Source organism: Bison bison, unplaced genomic scaffold, assembly GCF_000754665.1.
Source record: "Bison bison bison isolate TAMUID 2011002044 unplaced genomic scaffold, Bison_UMD1.0 scf7180017864098, whole genome shotgun sequence".
NCBI lineage: Eukaryota > Metazoa > Chordata > Mammalia > Artiodactyla > Bovidae > Bison > Bison bison.
The window spans coordinates 4943948-4959534 of NW_011494670.1; the positions used below are offsets into that span (position 1 = coordinate 4943948).

The 15587-nt window shown below is 39.6% G+C and overlaps 1 protein-coding gene across 1 annotated transcript in view; it reads right to left on the reverse strand.

Moving 5' to 3' along the window:
* The window catches only part of MYH15 (myosin, heavy chain 15), a 159302-nt gene that overhangs the window by 58940 nt on the left and 84775 nt on the right, over positions 1–15587 (reverse strand). The window contains exons 23-27 of the mRNA XM_010838558.1: positions 10679–10921; positions 9466–9642; positions 7628–7773; positions 3827–3917; positions 1145–1534 (exon numbers count right to left, since the gene is read on the reverse strand). Of these exons, the coding sequence (XP_010836860.1) occupies positions 1145–1534; positions 3827–3917; positions 7628–7773; positions 9466–9642; positions 10679–10921 (1047 nt within the window). The remainder of the gene's footprint in view (positions 1–1144; positions 1535–3826; positions 3918–7627; positions 7774–9465; positions 9643–10678; positions 10922–15587) is intronic.

A 15587-nucleotide genomic window follows, 5' to 3' on the forward strand; every position in this document is an offset into this window, starting at 1 on the left:
ACCAGACCACCTGGCCTGCCTCTTGAGAAACCTATATACAGGTCAGGAAGCAACAGTTAGAACTGGACAAGGAACAACAGACTAGTTCCAAATAGGAAAAGGAGCACATCAAGGCTGTATATTGTCACTCTGCTTATTTAACTTATATACAGGGTACATCATGAGAAACGCTGGGCTGGAAGAAGCACAAGCTGGAATCAAGATTGCCAGGAGAAATATCAATAACCTCAGATATGCAGATGACACCACCCTTATGGCAGAAAGTGAAGAGGAACTAAAAAGCCCATGATGAAAGTGAAAGAAGAGAGTGAAAAAGTTGGCTTAAAGCTCAACATTCAGAAAATGAAGATCATGGCATCTGGTCCCATCACTTCACAGCAGATAGATGGGGAAACAGTGGAAACAGTGTCAGACTTTATTTTTTGGGGCTCTAAAATCATTGCAGATGGTGATTGCAGCCATGAAATTAAAAGACTCTTACTTCTTGGAAGACAAGTTATGACCAACCTAGATAGCATATTGAAAAGCAGAGACATTACTTTGCCAACAAAGGTCCATCTAGTCATGGCTATGATTTTTCCAGTGGTCATGTATGGATGTGAGAGTTGGACTGTGAAGAAAGCTGAGCGCTGAAGTATTGATGGTTTTGAACTGTGGTGTTGGAGAAGACTTGAGAGTCCCTTGGACTCCAAGGAGATCCAACCAGTCCATCCTAAAGGAGATCAGTCCTGGGTGTTCATTGGAAGGAATGATGCTGAAGCTGAAACTCCAGTACTTTGGCCACCTCATGTGAAGAGTTGACTCATTGGAAAAGACCCTGATGCTGGGAGGGTTTGGGGGCAGGAGAAGAAGGGGACAACAGAGGATGAGATGGCTGGATGGCATCACCAACTCGATGGATATGAGTTTGAGTGAACTCCGGGAGTTGGTGACAGACAGGGAGGCCTGGCGTGCTATGGTTCATGGGGTCGCAAAGAGTCAGACATGACTGAGTGACTGAACTGAACTGAGCCAATCTGAAGATCTCTAGCTTCCATTAGCAGGTACTTTGAGTCACCAATTTACTTTAACTTTCTCTCCCTTCCCCTCCTCTGCCTACTTCCATGTTCTAAATCCTCAAGAAGAGCTTGTAAATGTTCTTTACCTTAGCTCTGGTCATCTGTTCAACATGGATCAGGAGATCGTTCACTTCGAGCTCTAGGTCACTCTTGTCTTTTTCCAGTGTCTGCTTGACCTGTTGTAAATTTTCTACCTGGCTCTCCAGCTCAGCCAGGCTATCTGCGTGTCTCTTCTTCAAAGAGGCAGAGGTTGCCTCAAAGTGCAGTGTGGCCTCTTCCAGGTCTCGGCGGAGCTTCTGGAATTTTGTTTCTTGTTTCTTAGTTACCTCCAGCTGAGCCGAACTGACACCTCCTGCCTCCTCCAGCCTCTCATTCATGTCTTCCAGCTCTCGGATGAGGTTAGCTCTCTCCCTCTCTACCTTGGCTCGAGTGGTCCTTTCAGCTTCCAATTCTTCTTTCAAAAGTTGTATCTGAGTCTATAGCAATAAATAACTTTAACTTTCACTAAGCACTTGTAGCATATTTTATATTCAAGAGCTCTACTGTTTTTTTTTTTCTCAAAACTAAGCAAAACAACATAACACTTTTGGTTCTCATTTATAGCTAAAGAAGATAGAATACAGAGAAATTAAGTAATTTGCTCCAAAGCAGTACCGAGACCAGAATTAAAATTTGTAATTCCTCCCAATTTCCCAGACCATGGTGATGAGCAACCTCATTAGATTATATACATGAGGAGGACATTTTAATAAAGAGCACTTTGCAAAGGACTAGAAAATATCTTTCATATAACAAGGAAACACTTTAAGGAGAGCTTATAAAAAATAACATGATGAATTTTATATACAATACCTCATTTATCTGAAATTTATTTACCTGAAAACCTTAACTATTGCCAACTTTGGCTAAAATCTCATCAACAGATTAAATACCCCTGAGTTCAAGCAGCTAACTCATAAGACACAGCATCCATTTAATTTTATACAAATTCTGACAAACTTGGTTACTTGATTTCTTAGTCTGAAGGTGATTTTAAGTAGCGGGAAAGTTGAAGTAACAAATTAAAATTGGTGGAGGAATGGGATTATTAATTGGGGTAGTAACCTGATATTATTAGAAGCAGAATTACAGGACAAAGAAGAGCAGTGATAAGAATTCTCAGAGCCCAAATGTCATTTGCTGTAAGGGCAAATAGCTTTACAAATCTTGATAGCATCATTGTGGGACAGGACAATAAAACTGATGATGGTCATTAATATCACCTTAAATAATTAGGTGTAGGTTAGGGCAGAAGAAAAAAGGAATGACTTATATTTTAGAATATACTTTTCTTTCTATTAAGTAAGAGAATGATTGCTAAAATGAAACTAAAATTTGCTAAATTTTTTAGACTGAACCAAATAAATAAGGGTATCTAATCTGGATGAGTTGTGACAGAGGTGCTAAAAAATTTATGATTTCCACACCCAACTAATCATGATCCCCTTACAATTAGTTATCTTGAGATACAATACCTTCATTTCAAACAATACTCTAACCAGATCAAACATTTCTGAAACATTTCCTTAGAAATAATCTTTGGAACATTATTTTAAGTCATCAGGGTAAGAAAGTTTGTATTTTGGATAAATTGAACACTTTTTTTGGATCAACTATCTTTTGAAGAGAAGTCTGGTAAATATGATAGACAACTGCTTGAAGATAAATATTGTCTGAAAGCACATCCATAAAGCAGGGAGACTGGCCGTATTTGACTCAAATGTCTCAGAAAGTAATAATCAGGAAAAAATTCCAAAATTATTTTGAGTAATAGTTACATTAATGAGATAACTAACTCCAAAGGAAAAGAACCCATCTCCATGTATATGTGAGGAGTTATATGTTTTAAATTACTTTATAATGTGGAGAAGACTCTTGAGAATCCCTTGGACTGCAGGGAGATCAAACCAGTCAATCCTAAAGGAAATCAACCCTGCATATTCATTGGTAGGACTGATGCTGAAGCTAAAGCTCAAATACTTTGGGCAAAGTACTGAAGCAAAGAGCTGACTCAGTTGAGGGCAGGAAGAAAAGAGGGCAACAGAGGATGAGATGGTTGGATAGCAGCACCAACTTCCTATGAGTTTGAGCAAACTCCAGAAGAGAGTGAAGGACAGGGAGGTCTGGTGTGCTGTAGTCCATGGGGTCGCAAACAGATGGACATGACTTAGCAACTGAACAACATAATGTGGTAATATAGTATAAAACAGTCACATAGTCTAAACTTATAAATAGCTGCCCATTATCAAATAACGTTTTGAGTCTACAAGGAGCTATAAAACAGATTTTCAGTGTAACTGTCTTACAATTACAAAGACTAATCATCATAAAAAATTAAATTGTTAATACTGAATGCATACCATGGGTCAGGCACTGAGCTTACCACTTAACTGTAGTTACATTTTAGTTCAAACGTTGTCAGGAAGATTAATGAGTAAAAATATAGATGTCCTGGGTTTTAGTACAATGCCCAGTTTTTGTCAAACATTCAACATGCTGGCTATTTGTTTTTACTATCTTCATGATAAGGAAATCTAAGCTTAAGTAATATTCCCCAGAGTCACCTATCTGTAGAATGCCAGGTTACCTTCTCAACCAGCATTCTTTCCTGCTTCTGTTGATCGTTGGCTAGGGTTCTGGCTACCTTGGCAGAACATTTGTCACTGAAGCACCAGTCATCAACCAGGGATTGAACTACAGATACACATAGGGATTTGATAAATGATCACCTGGAACTCTTTAACCGTCTTCTGAAGCTGAGCCACCAGGCTTTTCTCATTCTCCACCTTCGACCTCATCTGATTCATTTCTAATTCTTTCCTGTTAGGGAAAGAGTTGTCAAATGAAATTGCTCAGAGTAATAACATTTTGTTTAAATAGTCTTCAAATTATTGTAATAATATATGAAGTCATTCATTGTAAAAATTCAACTATTACATCTAGAGCGGAAGTCTCCTTGGCTATTATACCCAGCCTCTGTTCCTTCCCTAGAGGTAACCACCGTAATCAATTTGATGTGGCTCCTTCTGGACATTTTTCTAAGTACTGACATATGTTTGTGCTTATGTATCAGTAGAAATAGTTTCATTTTCTTTACTGGGAATGGTATAATATTATATACATTTAGATTTATAATTTCATATTTTTTAATATTTATTTTATTTGACTGTGTTGAATCTTAGTTGTGGCACTAGGAATCTTTTGCTGCAGTGCAACTTCCTAGCTGTGGCTCACAGGCTCCAGAGCACACGGGATCAGTAGTTGTGGTGCCAGGCTTAGGTGCTCTGTGGCATTTGGGTCTCAGTTCCCCAACGAGGGATCGAATACACATCTCTTGCATTGCAAGGCAGATTCTTAACCACTGAACCACCCGGGAAGTCCCTGTACAACATTTTTAACTCAATAACACACAGAGATTTTTCCACTTTGGCCTACACATAGATTTGTTATTGTTTCATTGCTAAGTCTTGTCTAACTCTTTTGCGACCCCAAAGACTACAGCTAGCCAGGCTCCTCCTCCTGAGGTTATTTCTCTACGTGGGCTTTCCTAGGCAAGAAAACTGGGGTAGGTTGCCATTTCCTTCTCAAGGGGATCTTTCTGATCCAGGGATTGAACCCATGTCTCCTGCTTGGCAGTTAGATTCTTCACCACTGAGCCAGCACGGAAGCCCACACATAGATGACTTCACTTAGAAATTAACTGTGAAATACTAGTCTATGACTTAGATATTATGTGGTTTTCTTATTCACTTCCCTATTAATAATCACTGAGTTTTCCCCCTAAATTTTACTTTTATAAATAATGCTGTGCACCCTTGCGTACATGTGAGTGTTTCTAGAGTGGATACTGAGCAGGGAATTGCTGCATCGGTTATAGGTATGTATCTAAAAACTTATAACTTTGGCCCCCAATAGCAGTATGAGGTTATTTCTCTACATTCACATTTAATATTAGCACACTTCTAGTGTGTCACTGTTTTATTATGAATGTCCTTGTTTACTAGTGATGACAGCATGTTATCAATTATGAGGATTTTAAAATAAAACAAATGACCTGCTCACTTGTGTCCTTTGTCCATTTTTCTGTTAGGTTTTTCATCTAATTATTGAATTACACATTTTCCTTTAATATTCTTGATATTTATTTTTTGGTATCTGCTTCAAATTTGTTCCAATTTCATTTATGTTGGCTTTTGCCACTAAATGTTTAAAATGTTGATGCATTAACTTCAAGTTTATCAACATAGTCCTTTTATGCCTTTGGATGGGGTTTGTGACTTATTCAGGAAGTCTGGCCTGCCAATTTCCTAAGACTTACCACCCATATTGTCTTTTAATTGTTTTTTTTTTTTTTTTTCCTCTAATTTTATTTTATTTTTAAACTTTACATAATTGTATTAGTTTTGCCAAATATCAAAATGAATCCGCCACAGGTATACATGTGTTCCCCCATCCCGAACCCTCCTCCCTCCTCCCTCCCCATACCATCCCTCTGGGCCATCCCCGTACACCAGCCCCAAGCATCCAGCGTCATGCATTGAACCTGGACTGGCAACTCGTTTCCTACATGATATTTTACATGTTTCATTGCCATTCTCCCAAATCTTCCCACCCTCTCCCTTTCCCACAGAGTCCATAAGACTGTTCAATACATCAGTGTCTCTTTTGCTGTCTAACTGAAGAACATTTAACATGAGATCTTCCCTCTCAACAAATATTTAAGTGTGCAATACAATATTAACTATAGGCAGAACATCACACAGATCTCTAGGACTCAGTCATCTTGCCTAATGGAAGCTTTATAACCACTAACCAGCAACTCTGCATTTCCCCTGCCTCCCAGACTCTGGCAACCACCATTCTACTCTCTGTTTCTAGGAGTTTGACTGTTTTTAGATGCCTCCTATAAATGGAATCATGCAGCATTTGTCCTTCTGTGGCTGACATTTAATTTAGCATAAAGTCCTTCAGGTTTATCCCTGTTGTCACAAAGGGCAGGAATTCCTTTAAAAAGTGGCTGAATAATAATCCATTAAATGTATACATCACATTTTCTTCATTCATTCATTCATTCATTCAATAGGGATTTAGGTTGTTTCTACATCTTGGTTATTGTGAATAATGCTGCATCTTCTAATGATTTTATAGCTTTATTTTTGCATTTAATTCTTTAATGCAACTGGATTGTGTGTGTGTGTGAATAGCATGAGGAAGAAATTTAACTTTTATCTCATAAGATGAATAGCTAATAATCTTGGCACTATTTATTAAGTATTCTATCCTCTCATCACCATTTTAAAATGCCACATTTTCATATATTAAGTTTTCATATATACACAGGTCCATTTAAAGAAAAGGTTGTATAATAAATTCATAATTTCCTCAAAACACAGGTTTCTAAAATGCCAGAGCTCTTTGACCTGTGGCCTACAAGGACATGGAGTTATCATTTCACTTTGCCAAACTGAAACACAATCTTCATAATTAAATGCTGAAGGGACTGTATCATCATTTTGCCTTTCACTGTTCCACTACATTCATAGGGTTACTTATTTCATCTTTTCCAAACACCTATCAAGTTCAATAAGTTATTGATAAGCTATTAATCAAGTCTACAAACACCTATCAAGTTTAGTAACTTATTGATAGGCTATTAATCCAGTCTGACCACAAGCATGTATCATGGAAACTCGTATACACAGAAGGGAAAACCAGAAGCTCATAGCTGCTCACTGATTCTCTTCTTCACTGTGGGTGCCACAACCAGTGTGCTCTCCACTTCAGACAGGCCTTATCTTACTCTTAGATTTCACTGTTTCCCTTTCTTATTTATTTCAAATAACTTGAAAATCCCTAGTTGTTAGAAGAAAGTCTAGCTAAACAGAGGGAGACAAAAGGGACAAGGTAAGAAAATCTGTTTCACTGAATAATGAAATTCAACTGATAGGGCCATCTTGCCCTGAACTCCTTGGGAGTCTGCGTGAACTGAAGGTCTATTCATTTTGATCATGCTTTCAATTTTAAAGTTTAATACTTAAAAAGTAAATTACTAGACCAAAAAAGTTGTATAAATGTCTAATGAAGTTACATCTGGCATATAAGTTTTGTTTTGTTTTTAAAAATGATCAGAGGGTATATGGACTTCATATTAGAATTTATTTTTGATTTTTTTACTTTAAGCCCTTGATCTCATGAGTAAACGAAGTGAGCCACTTTTATTTTTTGACTTGTAACTTCAAATTCTAATAATTTGCATCTGCTATGTCTTACACCTTTCATTCACATCTGCTAGTCAGACTTTTCAATCACTTTCTTGTAGGTTATTATATAATTATAAAAAGAAGAGTAATCTCATAAAGTCTAGCAAAAAATAAAAAACCCTCAACTTCCTAGGCTTGTTATCCTTTTTAACCTCCCCTGCAGGTCTTGAGATATCTGGCCCTAGGGTCACTGGGATAAACACCGTGAGAGAACTGTCTCCTTCAATATAAGGTCTCCCAGAATTGCGTGTCCACAGAAAGGTGGCTCACCTCCTCAGCTTTTCTGCTAGTTGCAGTTGCCTGCTCTCCAGGTCATCCATGCTCTCCTGGTTCAGCTTTAACTCGCCCTCCACTTTGCACTTTTCCTTCTCACAGTTCATTCTTGCTTTGCTCTCCTGCTCAAGGGCACCCTCAAGCTGACAAAAGGAGATGTTATTGAGCCCAATATATAGGTTAAGTTTATACTTTACAGATGTGTTCTTTAACCACTTACCTTCTGGAAAAAGAAAGAAAAATATAAGCATAGTCTGTAAACGATGCCCAGTTATGTAGATATTTTAAAATAAATGTTGCACACATCAGTGGGATTACAAAAGAATCTAGAAGTCAGTGACAAAGGAAATCTTTAGAGATTAAGGAATACGTGCTCTAGAATACAGAAAAAACAAATAATAAATGCCCAGTGAGACCCTATTTGATAGCTTTCCAGTGATGAGAAGCTCACTTCTTCACATGGCAGCTCATTTCATGGGTGGATAAGTCCATTTACTCAGGAGTGCTTCTTCGTAAGAAGCCAAAATAGTCCCTGTAAATCCGTCCCACAAATCTAGGCTCTGCTCCCTGGAGCAACACCAAGCAAATCTGTCTCCATGTGACCATTCATGAATATTAGGCAGCTGTCCTGAGTCTCCCAACTCAGCATCACTGACCATTTCAAACGCACCTCACACAAGATAATTTCCATATTCTCCTTCACCACGCTGGTACCCTCTCTGGTCCATAGCAGTATGTCATCTTCTGGTACCTCCAGCAAGGTACCAGAAGGCTAAAATACTACAATTCTGTCCAGATTAGTGTTGCCAACAATGATATTGAGGTCAGTTTAGCAGGAGGCAAAATAATAGTTACAATATGGCTATTTTTCATTGATATATTAACTTTCCCACAATAGAAACTATTTCCTGTAAGCAGCGAAAGATATAAAATTCAAATAGGGGAGAAGGGAGAATTTCTGGAAGGTGTATGCAAAACCAAAAAATAAATGAACTCTAGGAGAGAGCAAATGTGTGAAAATACATGTGTGAGAGTGTGTGTGTGTTGTGTGCACACACCAACAAATTCCCATATTGAGGCTTTGTAAAATATATATCCATGGAAACAGGAAGAGAAGTGAGACAACTAATAGGTAACAGAGGAAAATTGATAGAGAGGCACGAGGAACAAGAAGCAGATAATCAAAAAAAAAAAAACAACAAAAAACCCACACTTGCCAGCAATTTTATAAAAGCTAAGCTTTGGGGACTAATAAAACAGCGAATGCATACACTCTTGTCAGCTGGGTAAGAGACAGGGAGAGTGATGAACCTACCCACTGAGACTGGTCTGAAACATCTTTATTTCACAGGGTTTTGGAAGCAGAACAGAAGCAGCATCTCCAGAATCTTACAAGTATATTCCGATAGCATTGGTAGAACACAGCTTGCGACTTACATATCTTTCCTCTATAACAAACCTCAGTGCACTGCTGGAGACATGGGGCCTTTAAGCAATCCTTCAGTGCTAGCATCAGATAGAGCACCAGCACATTAGCGGGGCAAACACCAGCTTCTGTGGGGAAGTCAGTCATGTAGAGTGCTCCCACCTCACGATTCATCTCAGTATTCTCCCACTGCCCAGGGTTGTTATGAAAGTTTCATTTAACAACAGACAGAACACATACTGGGGCCTCTCTTCCACTGTAGCAGTTCACCTCTGTTTCTAAATAATGAGGGAAATGAACCATGCTACTAAGTTTTCATGAAGATGTCAAGATAAATTAACTAAGTAAAAAGTGAAGGTTTCTATAGATGTAGACAGGCAGCTAACTAGGCAAACATATCACTACTGACCTCATTCACTCGCTGCTCCAGCGTCAACTTGGCCTTGCTCAGGGTGTGGACTTTCTCCTCCTCATCGCGCAAGTCCTCCAGGGTCTGCTGGTGGGTCTCCTGCGCAGCCCTGGCTGCTCGATGCAGTTTGCTCACATCCTCACTGAGAGACTCCACCTCCTCAAGCAGGTTCTTGACCTGCTGGGAGAAGACAACAGCACCGTGAGAACCGCTCCTGGAAGCAGGGGCATAAACACAAAGGGCCATCTCCTCTCTTTTCTAGGACCCAAAATCTCATGACATATCCACCATCGTAAGGAATCACATGTAGCCAAATTTCTGTTGGACGTTTTAAAACTCTAAATTCACATTTTCTTTTACACACAAACACGAATGATCTGTTATCTCTCATAGTCAGGGAATGGGGTGTTCTGGTTAATCAAATATTATCAGCATGGGTCCACAGACGGCCAGTTTTCAGTGTCATGCTGTTGTATAACAAGAACACCACACTAAGGTAATTTGGCTTTCTTTTGAGTATTCAGGGCACACATTAATCTTGTTGTGCCTCAAGATCCTAAGAAAGTGGCAGTTAGAGAAGAGGTCTAGCGGATAAAATAGGCAAAAATGGAAGCCATTTATATCAGGCCCATTGGCTTTTTATGAAAGGGACCGATGTACAAGAGTTGCTATTTAATCATCTGCCAAAATTACGGTATTATTCTGGAGGCTTTTTTCAATCAAATGTTTGATACAGATTCCTTAGCTAACTTCAGTCTATATACAGATACACAAGTTAAAAACCTCAAAGAAAACAAAAAAAGTTTTAGCTGGAATTAAAATGACATCTGAAGGTCAACACCAAATCAACAACCGAGGTGGGGACTAAGATGCATACCAAACCACCTTTAAGTAAGCTGCATCCTGCTCCCTCTCCTTCCAAAAAATAATTCTTAGAGGCCCAGTAAAACTGTTTTACTCTTTCTATCAGATTTCAGATGCAATAAGATCAGAACAAATGAAAATGTTTCATTTGGGAGATTAAGTAGGGTTCCATAAATTCAAGCTGGAAATTTGAATTAGGTCCTCATTCGATGCCAATTCTGACTTCCAGGCCCATAAAATTGCAGACCACTATGTTCATTAATTTGAACAAAGCAAGCCTGGTTCCAGAGCCCGATTGGGAGTGTGGAATTCAGGCATCTAGACTTTCCTGACATCATAGAAAAAGTACCTTGAGCTCTGTAGCATGCTTCTCCTTCTGTGACTTCGCCAATAGTGTTTCCAGGTCATCGATTTCTTTCTTCAACTCAGAACATTCATCTTCAAGTTTCTGCCCCCTGGCAGTCAGCTTGGAATTTATCTCCTCTTCTTCCTCCACCCGCGCAGACAGCGCCTTGACGCTGGCCTCCAGCTGGATCTTGGATTTAATCAGCAGCTCGCACTGCTCTTCAACATTTGCCAGGGTCTCTCGCTCCTGCCATGATGAGGAGAAAATTGTTGCCAACAGCTGGAAGTAATTTATCAGCCAGGAGAAATGCTGCTTAACACATAGCAAAGAGATAATTGCCTGCCCTCTGTCCAGCACTTTCACCTATCTTTCCTAAGCAGTTGAAATAATATTCCCAGTTCCCCAATCCTATTGTTGACAAGTGGAGGAGTTGCTTGTGTTTGGAGGTGCTTTCAATCTTTCAGGCCATTCAGTAGATTAGATTACCTCTTCTAAAGCACTTAATAGAATCCTAGTGGCCTAAAGGAGCTAACATGCCTCCAAAAATCAGCAGTGTGCTGATTAAATCACAGCTACTGGAAGCATCCCTGTGGGCATTATAGTTTGAGGGTGGTACCTGCTCAGAATACAGTCTTTGAGGAAAGGTCTGTCCCCTCAGACAATAGAATATTTATCATATTATTATAAGGGTCCTGATGCACTTGTTTAGTATATAAACATCTTTTAATAAATAGAGCTGGGCTGTATATTATTCACAGGTTGAATTTAGAATTCATGAAGTTCCTTGCACATTACTAACTAGGTTTCACTATTATTTCCAACTAAAATCTTTTTCTCAATGGTTCTGCCAGCAGTAAATTTCACAAGTTATACACAAAGAGTACAAAATCCTCCTTCCTTTTATCTTTTCAAACATACCGCTTTCAACCCTTGCTGAGAGGCCCACCGTTTAGGTGTTATGGACTAAGTCAAAAACGAAGGGGCTGAGTCCTTTTGCTACAAAAGCACCTTTTGTAACTTTGAACTCCTCTCATTTGTCTCCATTTAGAGGCTAAATGAAACCTGTTCTCTGTGAGCACGTTCTTAATTACCGTAGGTCTTGTTGAGACATAACTTCACTCATTTCTCTATCTTCCATCTCTAGACCTCATCCATCCTCTGCAATTTTGGTAACCTATTACCTAACTAGTTACTTGGCATAAATTGTTGCATCTACTTAGACCAAGAGCAGAAAAAAAACCCAAAAATCCAGGCTACTGTTTTCTGGCTATCTCTCATCCTATCTGTCCAACAAGTGGGGCTCAACGAGGCACAGATGGGAGATGTATAGTATAGTGAATCTCCAACATCACTGAAGACCAAGAGAAGGGCTAAGTAAAAATAAAAATATGGAAGCAAAAGAATTCATGCAAATCAGAGAAGTTCCAATGCTTGAGCAACAAGGGGAACATTTGATCTCAGTTCACCCCAGTTGACAAGCAGAACAGCTGTTTGCTCTCTTCCATTCAGCACGTGTATAGGACCTGTCACCATCACCAGATGAAGAGGACAATCCAATCGACCATCATCGATCCCTCATTAAACATGACAGCGTGTCTAAAGCCAGACAAGCAGTGGTGTAACAGTTTAACAGCAGGGACATCCTTTCCCCTGTAGTAATTTTCTCATGTACTTGCAGTGCTAATTGAAATGGGTTCACTCAGTTTTGAGTTAGTGAATGATTTTAAAAGAATCCTTGTTTCCTTGATTTGTACTGTATTGAGCTGTGTTTCTTAAAAATCAACAATAATAAAATATTTCATAGTCAATTTAGCTTTTTAAATTAATTACAATTTGAATCCATCTCAGCCTTCCTGGATTTGCCCTGGAATTGGCTTAATGTATTTCCTATGTTCTTTGATCATATATCCCAGACTTTTATCCTCCGCTTGCTTCAAAAGTTGGGTCCTTTTCTATCCCTACATCAGCCCAAGTAGCACTGGCCACTCTCTTTGCTGAGAGGAAGAATGATGAAAACTAGGAGGCCGGGTCTTATTCAAACCTGCCTTTCTTCTATTCAAACTTACCTTACTCTTACTCAAAACTGTATTTCTCTTATTCAAACCTGCCTTTCTCATAAGCCAGACAAAATATGAAATTACAAGCTGTGATTCTCACAGTATGGATCTTAATGTAGGTTTGAGTGGGGCCCAGGAATTTGTAGTTCTAACAAGAATCCTAGATGAGGCTGATAAACACTAAAGTTCTAGAACCACTGTTATGATAAATATGTATCAGAAGTGTGAGTCTGAGTGTAAATTCTCATATAAAACATGGCCTATTGAAACATCAATGGGTAGCACAGCCCCAAAAGAAAAGAATAACCTGGGTTAGTCTAAAATTACTAAATTTTCTCTGTTTTCAATAAGTCCAAACAGCAAGCAAAACTTCTATTTATATAGTTTTATTTGAACCCAGTATTTTTTTTTCAACTTAGTACTGTTCTAAGTGGGGTAGAGAATACAATAAAGATGGATATAATTTCATACCTGCCTTTGGAATGTTTGGGGATAACAGCGGTCTGGGTAGCTAGAGAAGAGGAATATTAATAAAAGGAAATGAGTAATGGCATTTCAATTTAAGTCTGAATTTGGCAACAAGGAGTTCATGATCTGAGCCACAGTCAGCTCCTGGTCTTATTTTTGCTGACTGTATAGAGCTTCTCCATCTTTGGCTGCAAAGAATATAATCAATCTGACTTCAGTACTGACCATCTGGTGATGTCCATGTGTAGAGTCTTCTCTTGTGTTGTGGGCAGAGGGTGTTTGCTATGACCAGTGTGTTCTCCTGGCAAAACTCTGTTAGCCTTTGCCACACCTCATTCTGTACTCCAAGGCCAAATTTGCCTGTGACTCTAGGTATTTCTTGACTTCCTACTTTTCCATTCTGGCCCCCTATAATGAAGAGGACACCTTTTTTGGGTGTTAGTTCTAGAAGGTCTTGTAGGTCTTCATAGAACCGTTCATCTTCAGCTTAATCAGCATTACTGGTTAAGGCATAAACTTGGATTACTGTGATATTGAATGGTTTGCCTTGGAAACAGAGATCATTCTGTCATTTATGAGACTGCAAGTATTGCATTTCAGACTCTTCTGTTGACTATGGTGGCTACTCCATTTCTTCTAAGGGATTCTTGCCCACAGTAGTAGATACAACGGTCATCTGAGTCAAATTCACCCATTCCAGTCCATTTTAGTTCGCTGATCCCTAAAATGTCTATGTTCACTCTTGCCATCACCTATTTGACCACTTGCAATTTGCCTTGATTCATGGACCTAACATTCCAGATTCCTATGCAATATTGCTCTTTACAGTATCAGACTTTACTTCCATCACCAGTCACATCGACAACTATATGTTGGTTTTGCTTTGGCGTCGTCTCTTCATTCTTTCTGGAGTTATTTCTCCACTGATCTCCAGTAACATATCAGGCACCTATCTTTCAGTGTCCTCTTTTTGCCTTTTCATACTTTTTATGGGGTTCTCAAGGCAAGAATACTGAAGTGGTTTGCCATCCCCTTGTCCAGCGGATCACATTTTGTCAGAACTTTGCACCATGACCCGTCCATCTTGGGTGGCCCTACACGGCACGGTTCATAGTTCCACTGAGTTAGACAAAACTGGTCCATGTGATCAGATTGGTTAGTTTTCTGTGATTGTGGCTTTCAGTCTGTCTGCCTCTGATGGAGAAGGATAAGAAACTTATGGAAGCTCCCTGATGGGAGAGACTGACTGAGGGGGAAATTGGGCTTTATTCTGATAGGCGGAGCCATGCTCAGTTCAGTTGAGTCGCTCAGTCGTGTTCGACTCTTTGCGACCCCATGAATCACAGCACGCAAGGCATCCCTGTCCGTCACCAACTCCTGGAGTTCACTCAGACTCATGTCCATTGAGTCAGTGATGCCATCCAGCCATCTCATCCTCTGTCATCCCCTTCTCCTCCTGCCCACAATCCCTCCCAGCATGAGGGTCTTTTCCAAGGAGTCAACTCTTCGCATGAGGTGGCCAAAGTACTGGAGTTTCAGCTTTAGCATCATTCCTTCCAAAGAAATCCCAGGGCTGATCTCTTTCAGAATGGACTGGTTAGATCTCCTTGCAGTCCAAGGGCCTCTCAAGAGTCTTCTCCAACACCACAGTTCAAAAGCATCAATTCTTTGGCACTCAGCTTTCTTAATACTCCAACTCTCACATCCATGCATGACCACTGGAAAAACCATAGCTTTGATTAGACGGACTTTTGTTGGCAAAGTAATGTTTCTGCTTTTTAATATGCTGTCTAGGTGGGTCACAACTTTTCTTCCGAGGAGAAAGGGTCTTTTAATTTCTTGGCTGCAGCCACCATCTGCAGTGATCTTGGAGCCCCCAAAAATAAAGTCTGTCACTGTTTCCAGTTTCCCCATCTATTTGCCATGAAGTGATAGGACCAGATACCATGATCTTTGTTTTCTGAATGTTGAGCTTTAAGCCAACTTTTTCACTCTCCTCTTTCACTTTCATCAAGAGGCTCTTTAGTTCGTCTTTGCTTTCTGCCATAAAGGTGGTGTCATCTGCATATCTGAGGTTATTGATATTTCTCCCAGCAATCTTGATTCCAGCTTGTACTTCCTCCAGCCCAGCGTTTCTCATGATGTACTCTGCATATAAGTTAAATAAACAGGGTGACGATATACAGCATTGATGTACTCCTTTCCCTATTTGTAACCAGTGTGTTGTTCCATGTCCAGTTCTAACTGTTGCTTCCTGACCTGCACACAGATTTCTCAGGAGGCAGGTCAGGTGGTCTGGTATTCCCATCTCTTTCAGAATTTTCCATAGTTTGTTGTGATCCACATAGTCAAAGGCTTTGGCATAGTCAATAAAGCCTTTGAAGTAG